Raw genomic sequence first — 26753 nt, forward strand, 5'->3', positions numbered from 1 at the left:
CTGAGATGATACAGATGTTGCAACCAACAGAAAAGAACATTATTTTATTTTTAAAAAATATTTTTTTATTTACTCATGAGAGATACAGAGAGAAAGGCAGAGACATAGGCAGAGGGAGAAGCAGGCTCCCCACGGGAAGCCTGATGCAGGACTCACTCCCAGGACCCTGGGATCATGACGTGAGTCAAAGGCAGATGCTCAACCACTGAGCCACCCAGGTGCCCCCAGAAAAGAAGCAGATATCCCAAATATATTTGAGGACTTAAAAGACAATATATGCAAAATGAATATACAGATAGGGAACATCAGCAGAGACACAAATTCTATAGCTATAAAATATAAAATTCACTAGATTGGCTTAGGAGATGACAGAAAAGTCAATGAACTTGAGGAGAGATCAATAAAAAATACATTAATCTGAACAACAGAGAGAAAAAAAATTGGGGATAAAAAATAAGTAGAGTCTCCAGGATCTGTAGGACAATATCAAGTGTAGCACATACATAACTTCAGTTACAAAAGGATACAAGAGAGAATGGAAAATAAAAAATTAATAAATGGTGGCCCCAAACTTCTTGAATTTGTTGAAAGATGTCAATTTAAATATTGAAGAAACACAAGCAACGTAGTAACATCACACTCAAACTCCTGCCATTTGAAAATCAGCTTAGGGCAGCCCCGGTGGCTCAGCGGTTTAGCGCCACCTTTGGCCGGGGGCATGATCCTAGAGACCTGGGATGGAGTCCCACGTCAGGCTCCCTGCGTGGAGCCTGCTTCTCCCTCTGCCTGTCTCTCTCTTTCTCTGTGTGTGTGTGTGTGTGTGTGTGTGTGTGTGTGTGTGTGTGTCTCATGAATAAACAAACAAAATCTTTAAAAAAATAAACTTAAAGATCCAAGAGTCTTAGTGACCTTCAGATTAACTACAAAGAAACCTACACCTAGACACATTACAGTCAAACTCCTGAAATCTAAATATAAACTTTTGAAGGCAGTCAAAGAATATATTTTTTAAAAACTCATTGTTTAAAAAAAAAATCACAGAAAATCAGAAATAGGGACATGTGTAAAAAAACCTTCAGATAACATCAAACCCAATAGTAAAGCATTAAATTGTTTTCCTCTCAAGCCGAGAGAAAGGCAAGGACGTCTTTCTTCACCAGTTCTACTCAAAAAAATTGTGAAAGCATCAAAATACTGATGGGAAAAATTAAAGAAAACTTAAGTGAAGATCTATACCATATTAATGGACTGGAAGACTTATTATTAAGATGTCCATTGTCACTAGTTGGTTTATAAATTCATACCATTTCTATCAAAAGTTGTCAAAGCCATTGCTTAAGTAAAAGAAGCTGATTCTAGAATTTACTGAAAATTAAAATGAATGATGCTACCCAAAATGATGTTGAAGAAAAAGAACAAGTTGGAGGAGTTTACACCACTTGACTTTAGGACTTACTCTAGAGCTATGATAATTAAGCAGTGTGATGTTGGCAGTAGAGTACATTACTGTGTTAGTTAAACAGAGTAGAGAGTCCAAAAAATTACCCCCCCCATATATATATATAGTCAGTTAATTTTTACCAAATTGGAAAGTTAACTCGATAGAGAAAGGAAAGCTTTTTTAAGCAATTGCTACAGGAACCTGGCTATCTCTATGGAAAAACAATGAACCTTGATCACTATCTTGGTCCATACACAAAAACTAATTCAAAATGGGTCATAGTCCTAAATCTAGAATCTTGGAATAGACAAGGATTTCTGCACCACAAAATAAAACAACAGATTGAACTTCCTCAAAATAAAAAATTTTGCTCATCGAGAGACACCACTAAGAAAACAAACAAGACACAGACTGAGGAAAAATATTACAAAACACATATCTGACCAAAGGTTTATATCCAGGATACATGAAGAATGTCTACAATTCAAAAATTAAAAGACAAAAAAAAAAACAATTTTTTCTTACGTGGCAAATATTTGAATGGGCAATTCACAACAGAAGATACACAGAAAAATTATAAACGTATGAAAAAGTGCCCAACAACTTTAGCCATCAAGAAAATGCAAATTAAATCCACAATAAGATACCACTTCACAGATACCAGAAAAGCAAATATCAAAAAGACAGATGCTGCTTAGAATTTAGAACAAATGGAACATCCATACATTTCTGTTAGTATAAAATGTTGTAACCAATTAGACGGAAGAACTGTTTGGATGTTTCATATAAAGTCACCTGTATCTGCTCTTTGATTCATTTAATCTATCTTTTTTTTACAGATTTTATTTTCTTAACTGATCCCTACACCTAATATGGAGCTTGAGCTCATAAACCACAGATCAAGAGTTGTATGTTCTACCAACTGATCCAGCCAGGCACCTTTCAGTTAGTCCATTCTTATGTATTTACCAGAGAAAATGAAAATATATGTTCACAAAAATACCCAAAAATATTTGTAGTTGCCAATTAAAAGATGCTCAACATCACTAATCATCAGAGAAGTGCAAATCAAACCCACAGTGAAATATCATGTCAAACCCATTAGAGTGGCTACTATAAAAATTTTTTTAAAAAACCAAACCCAGGGCAGCCCTGGTGGCTCAGCGGTTTAGTGCCGCCCAGGGCCTGATCCTGGAGACCCGGGATTGAGTCCCACGTCGGCCTCCCTGCATGGAGCCTGCTTCTCCCTCTGCCTGTGTTTCTGCCTCTCTCTGTGTGTCTCTCATGAATAAATAAATAAAATCGTTAAAAAAAACCCAAACCCTAAAATAATAAGCGCTAGCAAAAATATGGAGAAATTAGAAGCCTTGTGTACTGTTGATAGGATTGTGATGAAATGGGACGACCACTATGGAAAATTTTATGAGATTCCTCAAAAAATAAAAAACAGAGCTACCATATGATTCACTAATTCCACTTCAAGGTATAAACCCAAAGAATTGAAAACAGTCTCAGGTATTTGCACACCCATATTCATAGCAGCACTATTCACAATGGCCAAGAAGGTGAAGCAACCAAAACGTCCATCAGGAATTGAGCGAGGGGCACCTGGGTGGCTCAGTGGTTGAGCGTCTGCCTTTGTCTCAGGTTGTGATCCCAGGGTCCAGGGATCAAGTCCTGCATCCGGCTCCCTGCGGGGAAACTGTTTCTCCCTCTGCCTACATCTGTCTCTAGAAAGTAGAATGGTGTTAGCAGGAACTGGTGGGAGGTGGAAAAGAGAGTTGTAGCTTAATGGGTAGAGTTTCAGATTTGCAAGATAAAAAATGTCTGGAGATCTGTTTACAACAATGTGAATATACTTCATATAACTGAACTGTGTATTTAAAAATAGGTAAGGAGTGCACTTGTGATGAGCACTGAGTATTATATGTAACTGATGAATCACTAAATTCTACACCTAAAATTAAAGTTGACTTTTTGTAAAAAACAAAAAAAGTTGATTTTTTATAAAAAAAGAGGTAACATGCTAATTTTGTGTTTTTTTTCACCATTAAAAAAGATTATACTTTCCTTATTCATTACACCAAAAACCTAGAGACTAGCCAAATGTTCAGCAGCAGGAGAAACAAATTATGATATATTTATAAAATGAAATACTACTTAGCAATTAAAAAAATGAAATATTATTATATTCAAAAACATGAATTAATCTTAAAAAGTACGATGTTGAGAAAGAAAAGCCAGGCACATAAGAATACATATTGTAGTATTCTATTTATATGAAATCTAAGAACAAAAAACAATACCATTTTATGATGACAGAAATCAGAACAGTGGTTTCCTCTGGGCTAGGGACAATGACTGAGAAGGGAAACAGGGAGCTTTCTAGGGTGATGAACATATTCTATATTTTGTTTTGGGGAGTGGTTACACAGATGTATACAATTGTCAAAATTCACTGACTAGTACATCTAATTAAATCTGAATAAAAAAATCTATTTTAAAAACACAATGATACTACATGAAATAAACCAGTCACAAAAAGACAAAGGCTGTGTGATTCCACTCTCATATGCAATAGCTAAAGTAGTCAAATTCACAGAAACAAAACAGAATGGTGGTCACAAGGAGCTGGAAGGGGCTGGGTAGGATAGTTGTTTAATGATATAGAATTTAAGTTTTGCAATCAAAGAGTTGTGACAATCTGTTGCAGAATAATGTAAATATTCTTGACAGCACTGAATTATATACTCAGGAACGCTAAATTTTGTTATGTCTTTATCATCATTAAAAATAAAAATTTAAGGGATGCCTGGGTGATTCAGTTGGTGAAGTGTCTGACTTTTGATTTCAGTTCAGGTCATGATCTGAGGGTCAGGAGATCCAGTCCTGCATTGGCCTTCTGCACTGGATGTGGAGCCTGCTTGGAATTCTCTCTCTCCCTCTGCCTCTCAACTCCCACCCCCACTGGTGCACTCTGCTCTCTCTCATTCTCTCCCAAAAAATTTTAAACAAAAATGAAAAATTAAAAAAAAAAAAAAACAATGAGGGGGTGCCTGGCTGGTTCCATTGGTAGAGCATGCAACTCTTGATTTCAGGGTCATGAGTTCAAGCCCCACCTTAAGGATAGAGTTTACTTATTTTACTTAATTAAAAAAAATTTTAAACCAATGAGATACCCCTGTAAACCCATTAGAATGGCTAAAACTATAAAGACAATCAAATATTGTTGATGATGTAAAGCAAAGGCAGCTCTCATAACTTGCATGTAGGAAATTAAAATGGGAAAAGATTTGATAGTGTCTTGTAAACTTAAGTGTACACTATACATCAACATAGAAATTCAACTCCTAGGTGTTTAACCAAGAGAAATTAAAATATGTGTCCGGGGGATCCCTGGGTGGTGCAGCGGTTTAGCGCCTGCCTTTGGCCCAGGGCGCAATCCTGAAGACCCCGGATCGAATCCCACGTCGGGCTCCCGGTGCATGGAGCCTGCTTCTCCCTCTGCCTATGTCTCTGCCTCTCTCTCTCTGTCTCTCTCTGACTATCATAAATAAATAAAAAATTAAAAAACTAAAATAAAATAAATAAAATATGTGTCCGTAAAAAAGACTTGTAAAAAAAAGAGAGAGACTTGTAAAAAGCATATTCCTAGCAGCTTTATTCACAATAGACAAAACTGGAAATCAGCTCAAATGCCCATCAACAGGAAAAGACATAATTAAATTGTGCTGTATTCATATGATTGAATAATACTCGTCAATGAAAAGAACAAGCTATTTATACACACACAATAACATGGATTAGTATCAGTTGGGAGGCTATATGATACCACTTCTATGAGGTTATAGAAGAAGCAAAATTAATGTAAGGCAAGAAAAACCCTGGAATAGTGGTTCCCTCTTTTGGGGGGTGGGCACAAATTTACTGAAGAACACAAATGACCTTCTCCTGCTGATGAATATTTGGCTAGTCTCTAGGTTTTTCTGGAGAGAAAGAAATGTTTCTTATCCAGGATCAGCAATCTTCTGTAAAGCTACATATAATAAATATTTTATTCTTTGCAGATCATATATTGTTTCTATTGCATAATCTTTATTTTCCTTTTTTTTGTTGTTTTTTACAACAACTTAAAAATGTAAAAAACATTTTTAGCTCCCAGGCTATGAAAAACAGACCATGGCCAGATTTGGTCCAGGGGCCATAGATTGATGATCCCTATTTCATATCATGATAATGGTCTAGACTATCTGGGTGTATCCCTTTATCAAAATTACATATCTATAATATGGGCACTTCAGTGTATATAATTGTACATAAAAAATAGAGAACTGCAAAACAATAACAACAGCAATAATAACCAAGTTAGAGATGAAATAATAATGTTAGAATGTTGATAATTTTTTTGAAGCGGGGTGATGGGCAAATGGAGTTTGGTTATATTATTCTGTTTCTTTTCTATGTGTTTGCTACTTTCCATAATAAGAAGTTTTTGAAAAGGAAAGAAAGACTTCCAGGATGTAGCTGAAGCAGTACTTAAGGGAATTTTTTAGCTTTAAGTGACTATAAAAGAAAATAAAGGGTAGCCCGGGTGGCTCAGCAGTTTAGCGCCGCCTTTAGCCCAGGGTGTGGTCCTGGAGACCCGAGATCGAGTCCCGCGTCAGGCTCCCTGCATGGAATGGAGCCTGCGTCTCCCTCTGCTTGTGTCTGTGCCTCTCTCTCTGTGTGTGTCTCTCATGAATAAATAAACAAAATCTAAAAAAATAAGGGAAAAGAAAATAAGGAAGGCTTCCAGTTGAAAAATTAGAAAAAGAGCAACGAATTAAAAACACAGAAAGTAGGGTGCCTGCGTGGCTCAATCAGTTAAGCATCTGCCTTCAGCTCAGGTCAAGATCCCAGGGTCCTGGGATTGAGCCCCTTTTCTGGCACCCAGCTTATCAGAGCATCTGCATGTTCCTCTCCCTCTGAGCTGGTGCTCTCACTCTCTGTCTCTCTCAAATGAATAAAAAATCTTTAAAAGAAAACACAGAAAGGAGAATGAAGGAAATAATAAGAATATAAATCAATGAAATAGAAAGCAGACATACACTTGAGGAAAATCAACAAAGCCAGAAGTTGATCCTTGGAAAAGATTTTAAAAATCGGTAGTCCTCTAGCAAAATTGATCAAAAAAGAGAAAACACAAATTATCAATATCAAGAATGCAAAGGGGGCATCACTATAAATCCTAAAGCTACTTAGAATATTGCATGAGCATATTAGATACTTCTTTGTGCCAGTAACTTTCACAGAATATATGAAATGGCCAATTTTCTTTTAAGCTATAACTTACCAAAAGTGGTACAAAAGGAAATAGAATGTTTGAATAGTCTACTATCTATTCCAGAAATTGAACCTGTAATTTAAAATCTCCACACAAAGAAAAAAGCAATATGAATCTATTTAAAGAGAGTTAAGTAGAAAACTGACAAGATCAGATTCTATTTTGAAAAGACCACTTTGCAAAGTGGAGAAGAGATGTGAGAATGATAAAAGTATATGTGGATAGAGTAGTTAAAAGATAATTACCAGTGGTTGCCAGGGATTAGGGAGAGGGAGGTATGAATAAGCGGAGCAGGGGATTTTTAGGGCATTGAAACTATTCTGCATGTTGCTATTATGGCAGATACATGTCATTATACATTTGTCAAAACCCATAGAACAGACAACACCAATGGTGAGCCCTAATGTAAACTGTGAACTTTGGGTGATAATGATATATCAATGTATGTCCAGCAGTTATGACAAATGTACCACTCTGGTTTGGGGTGGTGATAGTGGGGGAGTCCATGCATGTAGCTTGGGCAGTAGGCATATGGGAACTCTGTACCTCCAGTTCAATTTTGTTGTGAACCTAAAATAGTTTTTAAAAAAATTACTTCTCTTGAAAAAATAAAAGACAATTGCAATAGCTCTGGTGGAAGTTGATAATGGCTTGGAGAAGGATGGTAATAGTCAAAATAGAAGAAAAGAAGAACATTGGAGGTTGAAGGAGAAGGGAGAATCTTTGAAGTATGAGTTGAAGAGAGTAAACTAACCAATAAAGTATAATGGACTTAATGAACAGTGATAAGGGACATTTTAAGATGAGAAACATGAATTTATAGTGAAAACAATATACCTTGTTGCATGACTTTCTGCTACAATACTTGGCTATTTGAGAGCAGGCACAAAGTGAAGAGTTAGGATCATCCAGATTTTGGATTTTGTACATATGTTTGACCATAAAGGCAGAAATAAGAATGTGTTCAAACGATAGATTATGGAATCTAAGATGGACACAAGAGAAGACAAAAGAAGGATTTATGGTTTGGAAGAAAGTAGAGGTCAGTAGACAGGAAGACCTGATGTAAAGTACACACAAGGTAAAAGAAAAGGAGGATACACTTCAAAGACTATGATGCCTGAATCTATGATTTTGGAGGTAAAGCACTTTCGGTAGCAATTATAGATTATGACAAAGCCCAAGGTACAATGATAGCAGTGGATGGCCAAGTGGAATGGAAGAAGAAATGATTAGAGATCATATGGCAAGGAACTAAACAGCTAAGGTATTAGATGGCACTGGGAATATGCCAATTGGTTACAACAGATGGTAGGGAAGAACATGACCTTGGAGATACAGCCTGATTTTCCTACACACACTTTTGCAGAAATTGAGGCCCTAAAAGGATGTTGAAAGTCATCAATCCTTTGGCCTTCTAACTCCAGCCATTTGCCTTTCAAGAATATCCATCTCACTGTGCAGGGCTCTTTTCTACAGGTGGCTTACCAAGATCTGCTTTCCATTCTGGCTCCTGGTATCCAGTCTCAACATACTAAGATCATGAAGGCATGTAAGTGGTCAAGGCAGTGTTAGAGGCACAGTGATCGCATAGTCAGTTCCACCTTCTGCTTCATAAAAGTATTGAAATGAATTTGGGCCTTTCACGTGGTAAATGCTGGAAAACTCTGGCCTTCCCCCTAGAGTTGAGTTGCTATCTGCACCTGACATGGCCATATGAGTCAGTAAAGGGACACATAAAAAGATGTCATGAGAATAATGGGAGCCAGTTTTCTCACTATTAAAGAACGGAGTTACAATATGGAAAGGAGAAAGGACAAAATGAACTCTGTGGCACTCAATTATAGTTGGAAGTATTAATATGAATTCATGATTTTAGATAGATGACAGATAGATAAATGATAGATTTGAATAAAATAAAAGTCCATACATGCACACAGGTATAAATATATAAACAAATAAATAAATGGTGGAGAAGGTAAGGCTCTTACAACACAATACCAACCAATAAACAAAGAACACTGGAGTTAGAAAATCAATGGATGCTAAAATTAATGAGCAAAAGTTTGATGAGAAACAAGGTATTTACACAGACTTAAAGTATCTGTTTACAGATTATGTATTAATTACAGTGGGGGGAAAATAACTTTATTATTAAAAAAATAAAAAAAATAATAATTACAGTGGGGGAAAGACAGTAACTCAATACTGGAGAAATTTAGTAGATTTTGAAACCATCTAAACTAAGTAATCAAAATTAACATCAGCAATAATGGGACAATTGATATTGTGTGCCTCCTGATAAAAAGCACTGAGAAGAACACCATATCACTTCTGTAGTATTCTAGCTAAAGATGCATAACTTAAATCTAACCATGAGGAACATGGGATAAACCCAAATTGAGGGACCATCTACCAAGTAACTGACCTGAATTCTTAAAAAAAAAAAATCCAGGTGAAGAAAAAACAAAGAAAGGCTAAGAAACTGTTCCAGATTAAAGGCAATAAGGAGCCATGACAACTAACCATAATGTGTGAGCCTAGATTGAAAACTGGCCTGGGGAATATTAGCTATCATGTGTTTTGACCATTGATAAAATATGGACAATAGAGGTACCTGGGTGGCCCAGTTGGTTAGCATCTGCCTTTGGTTTGGGTGCTGATCCCAGCGTCCCAGGATTGAGCCCTATATTGAGCTCCTTGCTCAGCAGGGAGCCTGCTTCTCCCTCTTCCTCTGCCCCTCCCCGTGCTCATGGACACTCTCTCTGTCTCAAATAAATAATCTTTTTAAAAATATGGACAATAGTTATATTATTGTATCAATGTTCAATTTTCTAATTTTGATCATTATACCATAGTTATATAAAAGAATGCCTTTTTGAGGAAATACACACTGATGTATTTTAGAGGTAAAAGTGGAGGATGTCTACATCTTACTCTCAAATGGTTCAGAAAAAATAATATACATAAGCTTATAAATAGAGAATGAAAAGAAATTAGGCAAAATGTGAACAATTGTTTAATCTAGGTAGGGTATACAAGAATTCCTTGAATTTTTCTTGCAGCTTTTCTGTTAGTTTGAGATCACATCACAATCAAAAATTCCCCCAAAATCACAGACACATTTTACCTTGGGTCAATACCTATCATCTTACTTCCATGCTTGCAGTCAATCAGCTCTCCCAAGTTTGGCCCTGCTTGGCTCCAGACTTTGAAGTTAGCTTCTGTTTAGCATCCTGGATCATCAAACCAGTGTGGAATTGCCTATTCTAGCTCTGACACTGCCCCCTCTTCTGGATTCATCTCTAATTATTTTACCATCAGGGACACATCCTGTCCACCATGAGCCACATCTCTTCCATTTCCCCATTTCCTTTGTTTTCTCACTTGTACAGTGCTCGGGATGTAGCAGGTGTCTGATTCATACTTATTGGATTGACTTGAACTTGCCTGCTTCAGAGATGTGAAGAAATCTATTATTACTTTCTAAAACTCCCACTCATGAGTCTAAAGGAACTGGAGACAGGCTCTGTGAATCTTTTATGGACTCAAAGCTCAAGGAGGAGCCAAAATTTTAAGTGGTTTGGGAGGAATCATTGTCATCCCTGCCTTATCTACACACTGCTTCCTTAAATGAACCATCCAAGGACTCTAAACATACTGGTAAGACTGGGAAAATCACCATTTTTCTTATGCAAGTGGTAATTACAAGATGACTTTTCCAGGCCTGACAACTGGAGAATTTGAAAGATTATGGGATATATACTTAATAATAAGCATAATAGCTACCATTTTACAAAGAAGCTATATGTCAGGAAATGTGCAGGATGCTTGGTGTGTATTATCTCTTTTTTTAAGATTTTATTTATTCATTTATTCATGAAAGGCACAGAGAGAGAGAGGCAGAGACACAGGCAGAGGGAGAAGCAGGCTCCATGCAGGAAGCCTGATGTGGGACTCGATCCCGAGACTCCAGGACCACGCCCTGGGCCAAAGGCAGGCACTAAACCACTGAGCCATCCAGGGATTCCCCTGTATTATCTCTTTTAATCCTCATACTAACCCTGGGGAATAGACATTAATGTACTTCCTTTACAAATAAGGAAAATAAGGCTCAGGGAGTTTAGGTGACTTGTCCAAGTTAAAATACCTCTTAAGTGGGGAGAGCTGGAAATTGAATTCTTCATGTCTCTTTGACTTCAGAACCCATACTTTTGCCATAGCATCACATGATTCACATCAGGCCAGTGGCAACCCTGCAGTTTCCCTGCACTGATTTGTTAAGGGGTCTTCCTAACAGCTGATGTTAGTTACTTTGGAGAAAGGATTGGTTTTAGTGGGAACGTACATAAACAAGCATTTCTCATACCATTTCAAACATATCACTTGCACTCGATTTGATGGACTTAATGTCTCCAAAACCTCCAGAGGGGAACTTTTTCAGCCACACCCAATCACCCTAGAAAGAAAAGGCAGAGAGGAGTGATGAGACTTAGTTGCCAACAGCTTTAGAGCAATGTCCCTTCCATATGAAGGGTATAATCACACCATCAACTCAAACAGGCTTTGTTCCTCCTCCATTAGCCTCCACCATATGGACATTCTGTATTTGAGCTAAAAATGAGGTCATGCCGGGGTGCCTGGGTGGCTCAGTCAGCTAAGTGTCAGACTCTTGATTTTGCCTCAGGTCATGATCTCAGGGTAGTGAGATCCAGCCCAGCCTCTGGTTCCATGATCAGTGGGGAGTCTGCTTGAGATTCTCTCTCTCCTTTTCCCTCTGCTCCCACCCCCACTCAGTCTCGCTCTCTCACTCTCTATCTCTTTCCAAACAAACAAACAAACAAATAAATAAAATCTGAAAAATGTGGTCATGCAGAGAGGTGAAAAATTAAAATTCCAATTGACTAAGGCCAGGAAAACCATTGCAAGTATGCAGACCCCAGAAAAGGAATGATACAACTCTCCTAAATGACTCCCTTCACTAACTGCAAAAAGTGCTAGGTCATTTCACTTACTCATAGCTAAGTGGTGTAGCATTCGGTTCCCTGTGGTTAATGGTGAGGGTTGGTGGTTACAATTCTTACTGCCTTGAGGCATCCAACTTGGGAGATGTAAGGCAGGAGACATCATAGAGCAAATGTTCTCTGCATTTACCTTTCTCAATTTTTCTCCTGTGGGACAGGCCATTTGGGGGGCCTCTTATGCTTCAATCATAAGCCAACTGGCTTCAATGTAGATTAAACATTTCTTACTTGGATGCACAAATGTACTACCATAGTAATATGAGTAATCTAGACTCTTTCAGGAGTCTATTTCTGACTTTTTAAGTACAAAGCAGCTATTTCTAAGGCTGCTGTCAAGTCAAACACAACAATTATTTTATTGTTTTCACTTTAGCACCAGCACCTGATAGATAATTTTCTTCTCCGTGCATAGCCTCAAGGATTCATCAGTCATCAAGCCCTATTTAGTTTCTGTCTGACCCAAATTTTTTTAAAAAGCAATACAAATATAGCTTCCTTTTTCTCCATGATAATAATAATGCCTCGCATTTGCACAGTGCTCTTAACTCTTCAAAGTGCTTTCACATCTATTACCTATAGCCTGGATGTTCCATTTCAGGCTGTACCAATTTGTCATCAAGTAGAGAAAATAAAGCAGAGAGCTCTGTGCAGTCAAATTCCAAGAATAAGACTCTCTTATTAAGGATTATATCCAGCTGTGGCACTGCATCTGAAGACCTGCCAGATGCAAAGGCTAATAACGGCAGCTGCGGGCATCTGAGTTACATGTCCGCACTTTGGGTTAGAGGGCATCTTCAAGCCAAGGAACTCAAAACCCTTTAACTAGGGAATGGCTCTCAGCGGCCTTCAGCAGCTGAACAGTACTGTGCCAGCCAGGCTCAGCGCCTACAGAGTCCAGCAAGGTAGTTCAGGATCAGTGCCTGCCTGCAGCAGAATGGTCAAGCATGAAAGGCAGCCTGCCTGGTCTCTTGCTCAGAAATTAAATTCTCTGCACCCCAGACCAGCTGTATCATGGTCACCTGGAAACTGGTTGGAACTAAGGCCAAATCTCAGGCTCCACCCTACACTTACTTAATCACAGAAGTCAAGAGGGTCAGACATGAGCTCGGAGTTTTAGCCTTCAGAGGACTTTGCCCTTTAGAGGGATCAAAGCCAAGGTTTGATCAAGCTGCAAGAAAAAAAATTCTAACTGGGAATTCACAAAATCAACAAATGTATAGGATATACCGGTGGTCAATGAAGCCGTTCCAGCACCTTTGCAACCATATTACCCAGTCCCTGGTCATTACTAGCTGTTATGGCAACTTTGTGCTAATTAGAAAGGATGCTCAAGGAAAAATAAAGAAACAAACATGTGAGAACTTTACAGCCTGTGGCAGCCCTGCGATGTTGGGCAGCAGCCCTGGCCCGATACATTCGTGCATGTGCCATGCTCTCATTTACTCATACATTCTCCAGATACCAAGGAACACATTCCTCTAGCAGCATGGATATTCTACATACCACCAAGCCCTGACTGCCAGGTGGAGCCTCTTTGTCAGGTTTGGAGTCAGGCTATAAACGTGGAAGAGAGATGTTGAAATTGGATCTCCAAGAATATTAGGCAGGAGGAAGGAGTAACCTCAAAAAACTCCTGGGGACTAGTCAAGGTAGCATATAATCAGGTGCACATATGTTTACTAGTGACTATGTGTGAGTATAGTCGAGTACACTTGTATAAATGTACATGAGAAATAGCCCCCCTCCCCCACCTCATTCCCAAACTAGACTGGGAGGTCAGAACCTCTTTGCCTACTCTTGGACCACTCTCATATAAATTAGTATATGTCTGTAATGTGAATAGTACCCTCTTAAATATAGTGCCCTTGCGCAGTGTACAACATGAACATCAGTACTGGCAGCCCTGACTCTGCCTCTAGCCAGTACCTGATACATTTTTTCCTGGAGTCAGCCTTATTACAGACAGGCGTTAGCCTTTTCTCTGACTTATTAACTTTTAGAAGTAGTTAAGCAGAGCTTTTTTCCAGCCAAATCACCAAATTTGAGAGCTGGAAAGGATCTTGGGTATCCCTGTTCTAATCCCTTCATATTTTGATAAAGAAAATGAAGTCTGAAGAGATTAAGCAACTTGTCCAAGGTCAGAAGGCTAGGTAGTAACAGAACCAAGGTCCTCCACTTTATTGCTCTTTTCTCTCATGGGCTTTCTTTGGTTTGGGGGATTTGTGTGTATTTGTTTTAAGATTTAAATAATTCTCACAAACTCTATAAGCAAATTTTTATTGAGTCTGTGTGTGTCCTATTTCCTGAATAATGAGGAAAAGGAAGGAAACAGGCAGGTTTTATCTTTACCACATATGCATTATTTGTTTTGTTTTTTCCTTTAAAAGTGAGAATAAAATACTTCATTCATCATTCACTTTTTAATTAAGAGGAAGAAACATCAAACCTATCCACTAAGTTTTTAGAGGTAATTTAAAGTCTATCAGTTTTGCACTAAGGCCATAGAGGATTAACTAAGAGTCAAGAGATCTAGGTCCTGGACCTGATTGTGCCTCAAATTCAGGGGTGGCCTTAGGGCAGCCACTTCGGTGGCCTGAGCCCCAGTTTTCTTATGGACAGAGCTGGACGATTATGTGATGAGAGACATGGTTGGTGGAAAGGAGAGGGGGATGGAAACAGCTCTGTGGGATATAGAAGAAGGTGAGGAAAAAATAAGAAAAAGCGCCTTGGGAAAGGAAGATGAATACAGAGGAAGTATAGTGGGAAGACAGAAAGGAGACAAGGAGGAAAACACAGGGAGAGGTTGAGAGGCAGAAAGAGTCAGAGATGAAGAGGGAGGGATAAGTTCAGTGGGTTCTCGCTGAGCGTATCAGGATTGTGTTACTGCCCACCTCACCTCTCTCCCCTAGACTGTGGCTATTAGAGTATATTGTGACATGTTCCCACTGGATCTGCTATTCCCAATTCTCTCTCCCCAGTGTTCTGCTCTGGGGATGTATGAAATAAGGGCCAATTTTCTGGTGCGGCTCCTAAGGTGCCTCATCTCTGTGCAGAATCAAAGTGGGAATTTGTATCACTGTCGCACAATGTAATGGCACATCCTAGGGAAGCCTGTCTTTTGCTATCAGCCATCTGCTACCCCAGGCACACTAGGTAGAACTTGTAGATCTTCCAATAACAATACTTAGGAAAATCTGATTTATTTTAAACAGATGCTAGTTAATGAATCTTCTTTAAAACACTCCCAATAGAGAACCATTTCAGAAGGCACACTGAACTTCTTTGTGTGATCTGTTGCTTATGCTCTTTCCCAGAGTCCTCTTCAGCCCTAGCCAGGCAGTTTTCCAGCTTCGGCTGTCTTTCTTTGCACCCTGCCATCAGCCTAATCTTGACTTCATGGTGTGGTATTATTCTCACTAACACCCTCCTTGTGTGCACATAAAGGCTCCCTTTGGCCTATACAGTTCAGAAATACTCATGATCTGACTGACTAACAGTCATTATGGGAACTAACTCATCCCTTTGCCTCCTTCCAAGATGAGGAAATATCTGATGGATTCTTAAAGGCCAGTTACATATAGATGTTTATTTTTGCCCTTCTCAATTCTACACTATAACCTCCCATCTCCACCAAATAAAACATAACACAATTCAACACATAAATTCTTACATAGAATCAGAGAATCATAGCATATCTGAGCCAGAAGAGACCTTCAAGATCTCTTAGTCCAGCAATCTCCAGCCCTGGCTGCACACACAGGGAAACTTGAAAAGAATTCCAATGCCTGAGCCCACCCCATACCAACTGAATCAGATTTACTAGGGATGGAGGCTAGGCACAGGTATGTTTTTCGGTTTCCCATGGAGATTCTAATGAGTAGCCAAGATTAAGAATTTACAGAATTTACCCTACTTTTACAGATGAAAAACCAAGAGATCACCTTAAGTTACTGAGATTCATTTCAGAATCTTAGAGGTGTCAGTACATTCATAAAGCTATCAGCCCACTGCATTTGACATTCAAAAGCCATGTGATTGTCTTGGTTTTGGTCTTTGAGAAAGTAGAGCTATCAATTCCCCAAAGCCGCAAGTTTACATGTGAAGCAAATCTCCTCTTTGATTAAATTAGCTTCAAGGCAAGATCCAGAGGGTTTCCTGCTACAAATTTAAGTCAGAGCACTCAGGTACACTGAGAAAATATATATCATGCCAATCTTGGTGTTTTAGGCCTCTCTGTCAATTATTTGGCCAATGGAGGAGAGCACTCATTTGGAAAATTCAATACTTTGGAATCTAAAAACTCATTCTGTTCTGTTTTGGACTTTCTTTGTGGTTACTATTGAAGTTGAGAGTGTTTGCTGCTTTTGGGAGTATCTTCAAACAAAACAAGAAAACCACACTGGGAAGTCATCATTTAGGAGGGACTAGTTTCCCTTTTACCCCCTGCTTAACTCTTTCCTGCTGAGAAGAAACAGTTCATCCCTCCAACTGTTGCAAGATTTGTTCTGATTGCCAAATTCCAGTATCTTAGAACAAGGGGTCAGGGTTGGCCTCTTAAAGCTTGAAAGACAGAAACTTAAGTGAAAAAAAATTTTCATTCTATTTTACACAGTATAAGATCACCTGTTACAGGCTAAGGAAAAAAAAAGAAAAGAAATGAATAATTTAAAAAGACTTCAGTAAGATCAGAGGATAACAGGTTTAGGAAGAACAACTAGAATTTGAAGGGAAGGGTTTGCCCAAAATGCCACTCTACAAAAACATGTTTCTAGACATTCCATCACAAACACATGACTCAGGAATCATTTCTTCTATTATTATACCCATTATCTTCTAGAATGTGTGACATGGTTAAGTGTTTGGCTCCATCGACTTTTCTTTCACGTACACAGTACACAGATGGAGTTGAAAGACCAATGAAATTATAAGTAGATGAATTGAGGAAAATCTTTGTCGAAAAGGTCAGCTAAACAAGTCCATGGGTGGATAATGAACAAAAAGAACTGGAAAGACTTACCAAAAGCTTCAATATTTTTACCCAAAGACTAACTCCTAAATCACTGTCTCATTTTAAAACCTGAGAAGGCAGCAGATTAGATAGCTGTTGGATATCCTACCTCATAAATTGCTATGTTGGAGTTTTCATAGGTAGCTGGAGTTAGACTCCCTGAGGAAAAAGAGAGCCTTGGGGACCTCCCACTTTGGACTTCTGAGGTGATTTGGAAGCTTACACTGGCACGACTTCCTCTCTGTGAAAGGATTGGGGAAAAAAAGGTTATAAACAAAATTCTCATGATTTAGGACAAGGCATTGAACTATGGTAAAGATACTGTTCTTATCTGGCTTTTTTTTTCCTCAGAGAGTAACTATAGGAATTGAACTTTGTAAACATGAAATTAATTTTGCCTATCCCCCAGAACAATTTTTTTAGGCTAGGATTTCTATCATGCTTCACCTCCATATACCACAAAAGAAAAGTAAATATTCGCAGGTACCTCCATCCCGTAAAAAGGATTAGAATCAGTGATTTGGAGGGCACCTGAGTGGCTTAGTAGGTGAAGGGTCTGCTTTCACCTCAGGTCATGATTCTGGGTTCCTCGGATTGATCCCCACATTGGGCTCCCTGCCCAGCGGGGAGTCTGCTCCTCCCTCTCCCTATGAAGCCCCCCTCCTTCACCCCTGCTCATGCTCACTCACTCTTTCTCTCTCTTTCAAATGAAAAACTAAGAAATCTTTTTTAAAAAATCAAAGATTTGGGGGTAGGCAAGAAAGAGCACCAGTCATAATTTAATCTGGGACCTTCGTTCTATAGACAAAAATAAGAACATAAGCATCTAACATTTTGAAAAAAATCAATAGCAGAACTAGCACATAATCCTGCCCTTCTGGCTCTCAGACCTGGCTCCTTTTGTTACACCATCTTGAAAGGCAGCCTTCTTTGTACAGGCAAGATTAATGGCAGAAAGTATCCCAGAAGGCAATAAGATAGTAGAGAGTGAGTAGATCGTCTGCTCATGATTTATGAGTCTGATGCTTAAATAGGCCAAGTTCTTTATTCCTTGATTTGTTAACTTGTACACACAAATCTGGTAAAAGAGGACCAGGAAGTACATCACTGAATGACAAGAGGAAGAGTTATCTGCAATCTGTAGTAACCTTTAAAATTGAATATCTTTTTTTTAAGATTTTATTTTTTATTTATTTGAGAGAGAGAGAGTGAGCAAGAGAGAGTGCACAAGCAGTGGGAGAAGCAGGCTCTCCACTGATCAGGAAGCCCAACACAGCACTCAATCCCAGGACCCTGGGATCATGACCCAAGCTGAAGGCAGTCGCTTAACCTGACTGAGCCACCCAGGTGCCCCTAAAATCAAACATCTTTATCTTCAACTAAACCAGCAAGCCTATTTCATGTGAAGAAATCATAAATCAACAGGTTCCTCATATTCTCTTCCATGTCCCCAAATGTGCCTTTCTTGGAATTATAGCCATTCAGAGCTAGCAATTACATTTTGTATAATCTAGGCTAGCCCCCACCCCCTTCAACTCTAACACCCCCATTTTACAACAAGGAAACAGAGACCTCATGATGGATATAGGAACTGGACGAAGAATGTGGACATCATAATTCCTGGTCTTGTGATTTTTTCTAACACATCAGGCTCAGTTTCACTCTTGCCTGCCAGTAAAAATGAATCTTAAGTACCTTCACATACTCTGCTCTTAATGATCTTTGATAAGCTGAAGATCACTAGTTGCTTTAGCCCTGAGTTAAGTTCAGTCCACCAAGACCAGCCTATCATGAAGTTCCAAGGCAATAGTAAACTATACCTAACTTCTAATGTGTTGAAATCTCAACAGCTCATGATTCAGACAAGATGTAAAACTTGACTCTTCACATAACCCCTGCATAAACCCGAACTCTCCTCAACAAAGCTAGGACAGGGAGGAATCTACTTCTCTTTCATTCTTTATTTTCATATCTCAGCAGGCGCACCTAAATCTGTATATTGAGACATAGGCCTCTCCATGAAGGGGCACAGGAAAAAGCAAGAGAATCTGCCAAAATCCACAAACATTTGGGCTTCAGCTTTACTTTCTTCTAAAAACTTCCTCTCTTGACCTGACTTCTACTGACCTGCCAATTTTTCTAGACTGAATTAATTTTATATTCACCAAGAGTTTACACTTTCAGACATTCCATTTGGATGGAATTCTTGGCTTGGCTTCTTGACTGATTAGATACAGCCAGCTGCAAGTTTGTGACTACACAGCAATTAAGGAAAACGTACGCTTCCCCTACCTTTTCCCATCAGAAACTCTGATACCAGCCAAATGCCAAAAGGGATATGGAGGCCAAGAGCTATGTTCTAGAATAATGCCATCCTTTCCCACCTGGGCCAAAATAGTAAAAAAATAAAAGAGACATTCTCTATAAAGCTATCAATCCCTGTTGCTTTTCATTTTTCTTACTCATACAGTAAAAGGTGCTGATTATTGGGGTATTTTTTTACTCTCATTATATCAAAATTTATGCACAAGTTAAAGAAAGGATATATCATCACGAACAGGTTTTTTTTTAATTTAGGCACTTTGTTCATCTGAAAGTAGCACTGTCTGTTATTTATAGTGATTTTGTGAGATGCAGTACAAAACCCCAACACGTTTTGTGTTTCAGTAGGAAAGAGAGAAGGCACAGGTGGAGCTTTTACAGACTTAACTGGACTAGTGCAAGGCCTATACAAAGAGGTGGCTAATTCAGCCCAATATCGATCTGTCCTTGTTTGTTTTGACACTTGAGAACCAAAACATGTAGGCAATTGAGATGAACTGTCATTTTAACATGGACACCACCACAGGAGTAGGAATTTTAAAAACAGATTTATTGCTCTTAACCAAAACTTTAGTAAACATTGCCACATTTGAACAGCAACTTCTAATTATCTGTTTTTACTACTTACTACCCATTTCTGGATAAAATGTCATGGGATTAAACACTTGCTTTCCCAGTATTGGGTTATATATTGGGATTGCTTCAGAGCTTGCACTTCTGTATCTACCCCTTCTGATTAAGGTGGGAAAGCTCATACAAGGCATATAGGGTATGGCAAATCCAGACAAATTCTACCACTGAGTCCAGGGTCCTCTGGTGGCTTTAAAAATAGAGAATAACATCAATACATTTTTATGGTATGAGAGTGGAATGTAGCTTTCAGCCACAGTGATAATTTTGGCATTCAGCAATACATTTCCAGGAACATGATATGAACCTTACAAAAAAATTTTTTTATGATTTAAACAAATAAGAGTTAGGGTTGGAATTGAGAATTAAATTGAATAGGTGAATATTTCATCTGTTTCCAACTGCCCAGAGTCTTGCCATGTAAACCCATTGTCACCCAGCCAACTAGTTCAAGTATACTTTTCATTTAGTGATCAGTTTGGTCACAGAGATCATTAATTCTCAGATCTGGTACACTGGTTTAGCAAAAGCAACCAGCACACAGGGGATAATACGATGTGTCTGAATTCTCTCCTTATATCTCACAATCACTATACCCGAATTTGCAAAAACTAATGTCTTTATTTTGGCCACATAGACTAGGCACAGAGAGGCGTACTCTCTCATTACTAGTTACAGTTGACACAACTCTTCCCCATACTGTCTTTTTTCCCAGCTTTTGTTTATGCTGTTTTCTCTGCTTACAGGGGTCCAGAAGATAAATATAAATTAGTAACATAGGCTGAGTATAAGACAGTAGAGAATGATGGGGACTGTGTCAAACTGCAGAGAGCTTGCCTTCCAAAAAGGGCAACTACTACTGAATACAGACTGATTGCCATGACGATACCCAAAGCTTATGGATGTTCCAACCTTTAAAAAATATCCATAAATCCAGATTTTTATGTATAATCTCCCAATTTCAAAATTCTGGCTACTATTTTTTATAACTCTAAGGATCAAACAAAAGTGGTTACTAGTTTATGACCTGTGATCCAGACAAGTCCTATCCATCCTTGTTTAAGACCCAGCTTTGGTGCCAGGTGTCTTAAAAAAACCTTCTTCCTGAACAAGGGGTAGTGGAAAAGGAGGTGGGCGGGAGGATGGGGTAACTGGGTGATGGGCACTGAGGGGGGCACTTGATGGGATGAGCACTGGATGTTATGCTATATGTTGGCAAATAGAACTCCAATTAAAAAAATATACAAAAAACAAAACAAAACCCTTCTTCCACTGATACATCTCCTCTGAAGTTTACCGTACATCTAGTGTCTTTGGTGCAATATGGCAGCTCTCAGCTCTCTTGTGTGGTGTGATTTGGCTCTCTGATTTAATTGTAATCTCTTTGAAGGCAGGAAAGACACGTCATCTCTCACAAAGCCTAGCCCAGGGCCAGAACGTAGTAATGGGCATACAGTGAAGAGCACCAGTTGCAACACTATCACAATCTGAACAGAACCTCCAGGGACATTCAACTGTCTTTCACTTGTTGATTCACTCACCAAACTTTTAGGAGCACCTATTATACTATCAGCACTAGGTCAGGTGCTATGGGCTGACATAATGTACCTCTGCCCTTGAGGAACTAGCAATCAAATGCTGTACTCATATATACTAAAGAACAGCTACATGAAGTCAAAGCTACACTATTGCTCAAAGTGCACTGCATCACTTCCACAAAACTGTTCTAAGCACTATATACTAGAAATGTAACCTCAGCCACATACACACTTTGAGCTTTCTAGTAGTCATGTTAAATAAAGTAAAAACCAGGTGAGAGTAATTTTAATGATACATTTTATTTAACCCACTATATCCAAAGTATTATCATTTTGACATGTAATTAATATATTTTTTTAATTTCATGAGATATCTTATATGTTATATATACATATATATGAGATATCTTATATCTTATATATACACCCCTAAATCCAGTGTGTATTTTACTCTTACAGCACATCTCAATTCTGACTCATCACATGTTGTTTTTTTAAGATTTATTTAGGGGTGCCTGGATAGCTCAGTCCCTTAAGCATCTGCCTTCAGCTCATGTCATAATCCTGGTATCCTGGGATCAAGCTCTGTATGGGGCTCCCTGCTCAGCAGGGAGTCTGCTTCTCCTTCCATTCCTCCCCCCTACTTATACAATATGTGTGTGTGTGAAGTAATTTTTTAAAATAAAGATTTATTTCTGTGTGTGTGTGTGTGTGTGTGTGTGAGAGAGAGAGAGAGAGAGAGAGAGAGAGAGAGTGAGCATGAGTGGGGGGAGGGGAAGAAAGAGAGAAAGAGAATCCTCAAGCAGACTCCCCACTGAATGCAGAGCCCAACACAGGGCTCCATCTCACCATGCTGAGATTATGACCTGAGCTGACATCAAGAGTCGGATGCTTAACTGACCGAGCCACCCAGGTGCCTCCAGACTCGCCACATGTTAAGTGCTCAGTAGTCAATTTTGGCCAGTGGATACCATATCAGAGAGTGCAGCAAGAAAAGAGGATGCTTCTTACCTTACTGCCAAGGTGGGGGTTGATAAAGGTCACATCCTCCAAAGTCAGTAGAAGTCTGTTGAGTCCCTTAATCAACTGGATCTTATTTATACGACGCCTGAAACAAATGTAAAATCAGAGGGTCACTTGGGGCTGGGTATTTTACCAACCCAGGATAAATTTGCCATCACAATAGAAGTTTTTAAATATACAAGATAATGGAGAGAGTGACCACAGATAGATCTTTACCTTAGTACCCACAGCAAAGAGAAACAGCAACCCTGGGTCTCATGACTTGCAGAGTTACAAAGACCAAAAGAAAAAAATGAAGATGCCATTGAAGAGGCATGCAAAGGGAAGGGTGAAGATGCTGCATGGGGACAGTAAGTCAGACCCAGACCCATAAAGTAGTGATCCCACATCAAGAGCACATTCAGAACAGCATCTCATAATACTTGCAAAAAACTCAACATCCTTTCTCTTATGCCACAGTATATCTTCTAATAATACCCAGGCCAAGAATCATTAATCTCCATTTTAGAGACACAAAAACACATTAAAGAAACAAAACAAAATTAAACATATTGTGAGATGCCCTAGCCTGAGGCAGAGCTGGGACTCAAATCCTTGGTCCCTGGCTGTGGGCCCAGATTTCTGCCCATAAGACCAGTTGTCTTGCAAAGTTGCATCTCTGCGTTGCCAAAGCAACAGGTTGAAAAGTGGAAAAATTCAATCAGTTGGTTGCTTTGTCTACATGATTCCAAACAAGTGGGCTGACTGTGTTTTTCTTTTTTCTCTTTTACTGAATAGGTCTCTTGTCTCAGCATTACACAGATATGGTGTAAACCTGATTCTCTTCAAACATGCCCATTAATTTGCAGCGAATGTAATAATTTCCTACAAATCAATTACTAGACACATAGAAGTTTATAGTGTCTCCCCACACAGCCAGGTAGGTCATCTCAGTTGAGCTGACCAGGCAACTTGAGGACCTGAAGGATACCTTGGATTTAGTCTGTGTAGTTGTTTTGTTCTGTTTTGTCTTGGGGGCTCTGACAGCTACAGTTTGGCTTAGCTTTTTCCATAACCCCTTAATGGTCATCCTGTGGAATGTATTAAAGCCAGTGCCAGAGTAGGGAAAACAACCACTGAATCAAAATGCTTTGTCAAGTTGCTCTAAGGAAGCCTGCGATGTCACTGTAGCTTTAAGCACCAGCAACACAGTGCGTTTGTCTCAGTGATTCCACTGGTTTGTAAACAAACAATTAATGTGTTTCTAATTGTCTGCCAACAAATATGTCCCTTATCACTGTGGGAGCTGCTGCCCTGCAGAGAAAATTAAAAGAGCCCTGTAGTGAATTCTTGGGTAGAGTGCATGAATCTTTTGGCAAAGTAAAGTATCACTCCCCAACTTCTCTGTCTCATATGTGTAGTGAATTGTCTTAAAGCAGGCACACCTGTGAAAATAACCATGCTACAGAACACACTCTAGTAGAATGAGAACTGGATTCCCAATCCAGAGACCTGGGGTGTAGCGCGGATTCTGTCATTAATTAGCCAGATGACCTTAGATAAATAATTTAACTTCTTTGTGCCCTTGTGTCCTCATCTGTCAAGCAGGATAATGGTTCCTGTGTTACCCGCTTTATAGAGTTGTTTTGAAAATCAAATGAGATAATATATGTGAAAGTGGTCTGAAAAGCATGAAGCACCATGAAAGTATAAGAGTTCATTATTATCATTATCATCATTAGTCTTACAAAACCCTGGAGAGCTTTATAGAAAGGCAAGGCAATCTGGTTCAGAGTAGGGAGAAAGGAGGAGTTCAAAGAATCCTTTGTTTTGGGGTGGTTGGGCTCTTTGCACATCTTTCTTTCTGAAAAAAAAATTTAAACAATCAAAACACAGAGAAAAGGAAGGAACAGAGAGTCACTCTCCTACAAGTAATCACCATCTATTACAGAAACTCATCAGACGCTCATTTCTTCTGATTGCAGTCATGGTGGGCAGAGAGGGAGGCAGGCAGCAAAGAGAGGACATCTTTTGTGCTTTGTTAGCTGAAGAACCAAGGACCAAGTGACTCTGGGAAATGATGTGCCTCTCTCCCATCTCTGAGTTTTCAGTGACCACTTGAAGTACGAATTGTCTCAGACTCAATTTTCCTCTCCATTCATTTCCCTCTCCAGTCTTTTGGCCCTTCAGCCCACAAACTCCAAACACCGGCCCCCTCATGATTTTTCAAACTTTTCCCCCTTGCCTTCCCAAGAATTGCAGATTGAGTTCACTCTAAGCTGAAGGAACCAGTCTGTTCCCTGGGAAAGACCAGTGACACTAGGCATGGGGGTGAGGTGGGAGGTTGACAAGTCACCTAAAGCATCTGAGTGACTCCATTTTTGACCTTGCCATGGGATGTTTTGGCAGTAGGTAGCCAGAGCCGATTACTCTTCAAATCTCCCTAGAGAGGGGAGCTTTCCGACTGGATGGCATTTATTTGCACTAAGCATCTCATGATATTAATTCAATACTTCGGTCTTTGGCAGCAGCTAAACTCAATACATTAAATTTCTATTCTGAGCAGGAATATGTCACAGTCACATAAATTAAAAGAAAAACTTCCTTTGAATGAACACCTTTGTCAAGTGTGTTCTAGCAATTCACAAGCTACACACCACTCTGAATGGCTTTATCAAGTTTGGAATGAGGAGATTGAATAATAATAGTGGGTTTTTGCAGTGATGCCAATATACCAAATACTAAGAGTACCACCTGTTAGAGTTTCAAGCCAGGATTTCACAGACTTGTTAGAACACCAGAGCTGGAAGGGCTCTTAAAGATCACTTAATCCAATCCCTTCATTTTACAAATGAGAAACTTCTGGCCAAGAGAGGTTTTGTGTCTTGTCCAAATTTACACAGATGCCTAATACACTCTAGACACTTTTTTTCTCAGAACTTGCCAAAATAGCTCCACTCTATTTCCCACCAAGTTCATGTCATATTGTTGTCAGGATCACTCTTACAAAGAGATAACAAAGGTGTGGTTAGCAGGATGGAAAGAGTAAAGTGGGAGGGAAGAGCTGATTTCACTTTTCATTTTTACTTTCCCCCAAATTGTCTTAATATGGGAAGGGTTCCACCGTTAAAATGCAAAGATTATGAAAAAGGAACATCATATTAAGCCATCTTCAGCCATTTGTCCTTGACCCTGAATTTTTTCATCAGAGTAGTTGGTCACCTGTCATGGGATCTCAGGGAGAAAGACAAAGACTTGATGTTAATGATGATATTGATGATTAGCCAGGATAGCTTTTGTCCAAGGAAGAACAGTGAGAGTCTGGAATATGATACCCTAGGCAAAAGGTCTGAGTGTCAAAGTGAGGATTTGAGGCTCCCAACAATCATCAGGAGAATCCCATGTGCCTGGAAAGTAGGTGAGACTTTATCACTTGTTGACCGCCTACTATGAGTTAGGTATTACACTAGGTGTTTTACCTACTTTATTTAATCCCTTCTACAATCCTGTGAGCTGGTGCCATATTCCCAACTCTTGGATTCTGGCCAAAGTCTGACCAATTCTTGGAATTGGTGAACATATCCCAATTCTAGTTCTACTGGTCCAAACCATTTGGGGAAAAAAAGTGGGTAGAGGAGGCTCTGCCAGTGGAAAAGGAAGTACAGATGGGGAGTACACAGGCCCTAAAGGACTAGTTCTCTTATTTCATGATAGTGGGGAGAGCCAGATCTACTCACAGACAACAACACTGACAACACAGCTGAGGAAGTTATTCTTGGCATCAGGAAAACACTTCACTCTAAATGGAGCCAGTAGGGAGGGTAAATCGCTATGGAAAACAGAAAATCAGTGGGTCATGTAATGAGGAGATTGTATTGAAACATGACTTCCTGGAAATAAATATTAACAAGGCTATTATGCGCTTGTACTTTTGTATACAAAAAGAACAAAAATGTACCTTATAAAGTAAGCAAATCCATTAACAGACAGCAGGGCTATCAGCAAAGCAAGGCAGACCATCACAGCAAAGGCAGGGTCGATGCCTGTAGAGAGCAAGAGGAAGAATGGCATTATCAGAGAGGCTGTAAATAAAGGGCACCACGGAGCGGCTCCTCATGCTTTCTGGTGAGTGTAAAATCAAGCCACATCTACCTAACTTAATTCCATTTTTCTACAGCACAGTATGTCTTGTTAACTTTATGGACACAGAAAGCAATTTTGCCATTCTGAAGCAAAACCACTCACCACTCTGACAATAACAAATCACACGAATTAAGGCTGACCCGGGTGTTTCTTTGGAGGAAAAAGTCCATGAATGAAAAACTTTGAGAACCTTAATTTAAGTTGGATAGCAATAGAGTTCTTGAGAATAAATATGTTATCTCACCGTGAAGGGTAAGTATTCTGCCACCTTCATAAAATAAAAGACCTTTTAATTTCACTGGAGCCCGTAGACCTCGTAAAT

General features: G+C 39.2%; 1 protein-coding gene across 1 annotated transcript in view; it reads right to left on the reverse strand.

The window, feature by feature from the left end:
• The window catches only part of GUCY2F (guanylate cyclase 2F, retinal), a 101838-nt gene that overhangs the window by 49662 nt on the left and 25423 nt on the right, over positions 1 to 26753 (reverse strand). Inside the window, exons 4-7 of the mRNA XM_026014924.2 lie at positions 26247 to 26331; positions 22298 to 22394; positions 16906 to 17037; positions 11134 to 11223 (exon numbers count right to left, since the gene is read on the reverse strand). Of these exons, the coding sequence (XP_025870709.1) occupies positions 11134 to 11223; positions 16906 to 17037; positions 22298 to 22394; positions 26247 to 26331 (404 nt within the window). The remainder of the gene's footprint in view (positions 1 to 11133; positions 11224 to 16905; positions 17038 to 22297; positions 22395 to 26246; positions 26332 to 26753) is intronic.

This window comes from Vulpes vulpes, chromosome X (assembly GCF_048418805.1).
Source record: "Vulpes vulpes isolate BD-2025 chromosome X, VulVul3, whole genome shotgun sequence".
NCBI lineage: Eukaryota > Metazoa > Chordata > Mammalia > Carnivora > Canidae > Vulpes > Vulpes vulpes.